The 5,507-nt window shown below is 48.8% G+C and overlaps 1 protein-coding gene across 1 annotated transcript in view; it reads right to left on the minus strand.

The window, feature by feature from the left end:
* Nucleotides 1-652: 652 nt before the first annotated feature.
* Tnfrsf8 (TNF receptor superfamily member 8) overlaps nt 653-5,507 on the minus strand; it is a 46,938-nt gene continuing 42,083 nt past the window's right edge. The window contains exon 13 of the mRNA XM_028786005.1: nt 653-2,707. Coding sequence (XP_028641838.1) covers nt 2,463-2,707 — 245 coding nt within the window. The 3' untranslated portion in view covers nt 653-2,462. The remainder of the gene's footprint in view (nt 2,708-5,507) is intronic.

Here is a 5,507-nt window from a genome sequence, read left to right on the forward strand (position 1 = left end):
CACTGCCCAAATAAAGATGGCCAAGACACAGTCCTTGAAGACTCACTGTTGGGAAGGAAGTTAAGAGGGAGGGGGGCAACTTGGGTGACACCCCTCTTGTCCCATCGAAGAGATCGGTGCCAGGTCCTGGAGATTCTACCCAACTAACTGCCTCGGAAAGCAACGGCATGAAAGAACTAGACAACAACTGCAGATAACTGTTCAGGAAGTGATGGGGCCAGAGTCCCTCACCACACAAGGCTTGCCCTCTTGAGAACAGGGGCCTGATTCTTCACTATTCTAAATATCAGAATAGCTAGAGCTAGGAAGTTCCCCATCAGGAGAGCTCTGGCTCCTGGCCAACAAGCAGCAGGTTCGGTGTCAGGCTGAAGGTGAGGTGCAGGAGTGGGCTACAGTCCTAGGAATAGAGCCCACAAGTGCCAGAGAGGGGGGACTGTGGGCTGGCTGCCTGTAGCTGGAGCTCTGCCCTGCTCTATGTGCAGGGTGGTGGAACCTCTCCTGCTCGGCCACAGAAGGTCTGGGTTCCACAGACCCCCAGCTTCTCCAGCTACATGGAGTTTCCTCTTTTCCGAAGTTGCATGTCCCAAACCTCCTTGTGTAAAGAAAGCCCTGGAGAGGCCCAGGATTCATCCTATAAATACCAAATGCAGCCTTGTGAGCAGAGACCCTTTATTCCCAGCATCCTTGGAGGACAGGCCTTGAACAAGGAAGAAGAGACAGCCCGGATGGACAAGGAGAGAAAGGATACACAGCTTGTCACAGGCTCCTGCCCTTGGTTGTGAGTGCCATTCATACAGAGAAAGGCCCTGCCCGGGGGGGAGGATAGACCAGACCCATGCCAGCCTTCATGCTCAGGGCCTCCTACTACTCATCTCTGTGATCAGTTTTCAGCCTCACAAAGCCTTTTTTTTCCAGCCTTTAGGGATTTTTTAGAGGGTCAAAAATTGTGTGCAGGGCCAGTTTGCAAGGGAATATGTCACTTTGCTGAAATGTGTGGCAGTTTGGCATAGAGGCTCAAGCCTGTCATCCCTCAGGAAGTTAAGATAGGAGGGTTACAGGCTCAGGGTCAGCCTGGGCTACATATCAAGTTTGAATCTATCCTAGGATACAGAACAAGATCCTATCTTAGAAAAAGTTGAGCAATATCTTCCAAAAGTGTGGCATCCATGTGGTTATCATGACATAGCTTTGGGGTCACTGTGTATGCCCACATATCCACAGTGTCATTGCACAAGACAAATGAGCAACTATCCAGTCCCCACACATCCCTTCTGGCCAGTATCCAGACTGTGGTATAACGCCTCTGGTGGTACTCAGCTGCTTTGACTTTTCCCCATAGATGCAGGCGGTTTCAGAAACTCCCCTCGTGATTCTTGACAGGGTCCCAACTTCCTCCAGACAGCAAACAGCTAGTGAGTAAACAGAATTCTCCCTGCCTGGCCCAAGGGTAAGTCCAGAGTCCCCAGGCTGCCACAGAGTAGATGTGTCATTCGGTTGACTGCTTGTTTGTTCTAAAAGGATGCAGGTGTCAGGGAGTGAACCAGGCTGGGAGTGATAGCAGCTTTAGTGCTTAGTATGAAATGCTGGGCTGGGGTTGATCAGCCCTGCAACATTTGGCTGGCATGCACAAGGCCATGGATTCGATTCTCAGTACCTCAAAAGGGAAAACAAAACATTAAAAGCAGAACTTCAGGTATGTTCATCAGCAGCACTGCCTTCCTTCTCTCAGTGGGCGCAGGGTAAACAGTGTGAACAAGCAGAGTGCCTTCAAAGATGGGCTCCAACCTGCTAGAGCTTCAGGAACTAGGTGTTGGGCCTGATCCTGGTGGCTTAGGGACAATGCTTCTTCATTTCCAAGGTGGAACAGATAGTAGTACAAAGTGTTAATGACCTCCAGGACCACAGTTCTCCCATCTCTGTGTGACAGGAAGTCCCTGGGCAAAGCAGAGTCTTGAGCAGTGCTTGGTGGTCCCTGCAGCTGCTGTGGGAGTCCACAGAACAGGGAGGCCATGCCAAAAGGGTCTCATTTTGCCCTCCCTGTGTGATGGGTATGGGCTATCATTGTGTCAGTGATGACGAGCATTCATCCTTTAACTTCCCTCTGCCTCAGAAGTAGAAGCAACAGGTATTGGTTCTGTTCCAGGGAGCCATTTATACAGCTGGAGGCTGGTAGCACGTCAGTAAAGCCATCACTCAAGATCCAAGGAGAGAAGGTGGAGTACAGGGGTGTGAGCAAAGAGGCTTGGAACCAGCATATTGCTTCTCCCCCAATAGACACCAGCCTAATGGTGTAGTGCCCACTGCTGGGGCCCAGGGGCCAACCCTCTTGGTAGCAGCTGAAGGCTTCATTCTGGGCTACCTTGGATGCTGGGGCTTCAGTTCAAGCTGTAGTAGCTTCCCAGGTGCTAATTTGAACTCAAGGGTGCACTCAGCTGTTCTCTAGCCCCAGCTAACATTGGCTGTCACTTCTCAGAGACAGTCGTGGGCCCATGGTCCTCTTTTCCTCCTTCCTCCACCGAGAACATGACCTCAGTGCAGCTACCCAGAGGTGGTTCTGTCTCCTGCTCCGGGTAATGGGGGGCATGGTCCACTTCTAATTCAGCTTCCAACTCAGACTCTGTAGAACCTGCTGGAGCCCGGCCCTCAGGGACCTCAGTTTTTACCGAGCCCACAATCACTGTGTCCGCCTTCATGATGTAGATTTTCTCTGTAAGGCAAAAGGATGGGTGAGAGAGACCAGGACCTCGGCACACGTCCACCTCATCTGCTGAGTGACTTCAGACAGATACCACCGCCTCTCTGTTACACAGAAAATGTATTTATGGGGCTGCCCATGATTTCTTAGGCATATATATCATCAGAGATGAGCAGGGAAGGACACAATGCAGTCAGTCCAGGAAATAGCAGGTAAAGAAAAGCAGGATAGTAAAAACACTAGGGGGACACAGCAGAGCTATACATGTCCCTGGCTCTTCTCAAGCACCATCTCTGAGGCCCAACACTCTCACGAATAGCCCCTCGCCGTCACGAATCTAATCCTCTGCATGGCTACGAACTTGAGGGCTCCTCAGGGTCAGCAGGTAAGGTTAGGAGACACCTCCAAAGAAAAATCTAGCCACCTGGCTGCCCTTCCCTAAAACATCCACATACCTAAAGCAAACACCCTGGGTTTGTGCCCCTGCTTGCCTGGGACAGATGGGTCCCAGGTCCTAGGGGCTTAATCAGTTCAGGCAAACTTGGCTGACTGCGCATGTTCTCCAGTAACCTGGGTCCTGATGATATGCAACAGCAGCCAGAGGCTCCATGTTTCTATGTGCCCTGAATTTCATGCTGCCAGAAGGCAGAGGGGATGATGAGTGTCAAGTGGATAGATAACCCAGTCCTCTAGCACTAGTACATGCTACAGTCCTCAGCACAGACTGATGCTGGGGGTTGCTGGAATGGTCTTTCCATGCAGGGAGTCAGGGAGCCTCGGGGAAACAAAGCCATCTTTGCAGCTGGGAGGCAGAAGCCTAGATTCACCAGAATAATTGGCTCTATTCACTGGGCACGGCACCACCCTGCCAGATCCTGCAATGGACTCGGCAGACGGAATGGGGAAGCTCAAAAGGGAACTTAAGAGTGGGGGTGGGTAGACGCAGGGGGCACATGGACCCCTGCCTTTGGGTTACACCCTCAGATTCAGGAAGCCCAGAAGATTCTCAAGCACCCTGGTATGCCCGAGAGGGTTGCACCATGCCAGCTCTTCTATTTTAATTTCTCACACACCCAGGAAAGAGAGAAGTATAAGAAACAAGAGGAGGGAAGGGCAAGAGAAAGGGACAAACCGCGTGTCCATAGCTAAGATCAGGGTCTCAGGACACCCTCCATCAAGGCTTGCTGGGACTTTCATCTGAGGGGCTAGTGAAAGATAAAAGCCAGGCTGAGTCTGGGAGCACAAACCTGTAAATCTGAAGAAGCTAAGGCAAGAAGATGGCAAGTTCAAAGCTAGCTTGGGCTACAAAGTGAGTGAGTTCAAGCCAGCTTGGATAACTCAGTAAGAATCTGATTGAAAGAAAAAAAAGTAAAAAGGGAGCTGAGGCCACATGCAGAATTGCAAGCTTGTAATATAAAAAAACTACAAGACCTGAGGGTTAGAAGTTCATGGTCATCTTTGGCTGCAAAGCTAGTTCAAGGCTAGCCTGGGCTAAATGAGACCCTATCTTTAAAAAAACAAAAAACAATCAAACAAACAAAATAAAAATCAATCCAGAAAACAGAACAAAGGCTGGGGAGATAACTGAGTAGGAAAAGTGCTGGTTATACAACCATGAAGACCAGAGTTCAAATCCTCAACAACCATATAAGTGCTCAGTAGGTGTGGCAACAGCCTGTATCCCCAGCATGTGGGAGGCAGAGACAGGGGATTCCTGAGCAAGCTGGCTAGCTAGATTAATTGCGTACGTGAGCTCCAGGTTCAAGTGAGAGACCCCTTTAAGATGTAAAATGGAATGTAATCAGGATGACCAAGTCAACCTCTGGCCTCCGTACACACACATACGCATGCATGCATGCATGCATATGCACACACAATTTTTAAATTTAAACATTAAAATTTAAAACAAACAAAGGTGGGTGGGATATAGCTCAGTAGTGGAACACTCCCTTAGCATGTAAAAGGCACCAGGTTCAATCTCTGGTACTAAAAAGGACTGATGGGACCAAAGGTCAGGTACTGGGGTCACCTAAGAACAGGCCACCTAAGAGCAGGAGGTTGGTCTGATGCTTCTTGTATTCAAATGCTAAATACTGGCCCCCATAATCTGGTTGCCCTCCCCTCCACAAGGATGAGGAGAGTCTCATATGTACCAAGTGATGCTACGTTACCTTGCTCCCCAAGTTAATTGGTCAATAAAAAGCCAAAGCCTGTGATTGGGCAATAGATAGAAATAGGTGGATTTTCAGTTACCTGGTTGGGGTTTGCAGGGAGAGCGAGAGGGAAGAAGAAAGGACACAGAACAGAGGAGGCCACCATGAAAGGACATGGACCATAAGCACATGGCCAGGAAATATTTTATTCAAAATAAATTAGAACAGCTCCAAATCTGCCCAATCTAGGGTTGCAGCTTATAAATAAGATGCCTGGGTTGTGTGTCTTTTATATGGGCTAGCTAAAAAATACTTCATTTTAGCTATGAGAGGAACTCACATAGTTGAAGGAGAGAACTGACTCCCACAAGCTGTCCTCTGATCTCCACACTCATGCAGTGGCATATGCACAAAACAAATTCACGAGATGAAAGTATTGCAAGATGGCTCAATAAGTAAAGGTATTTGTAAAGACCTGAGTTTGATCCCTGGGACCCACATGGTGTAAGGAGAGAACTGACACATGCAAGTGGTCCCCTGACCTCTAGATGCACACGTGACACATGCCCCTCAAAATAAATAAATAAATAAATAAATAAATAAATAAATAAATAAATATTTAAGAGAGAGAGAGAGAGAGAGAGAGAGAGAGAGAGAGA

Source organism: Grammomys surdaster, unplaced genomic scaffold, assembly GCF_004785775.1.
Source record: "Grammomys surdaster isolate TR1022 unplaced genomic scaffold, NIH_TR_1.0 125408, whole genome shotgun sequence".
In the NCBI taxonomy this organism is placed as follows: Eukaryota; Metazoa; Chordata; class Mammalia; order Rodentia; family Muridae; genus Grammomys; species Grammomys surdaster.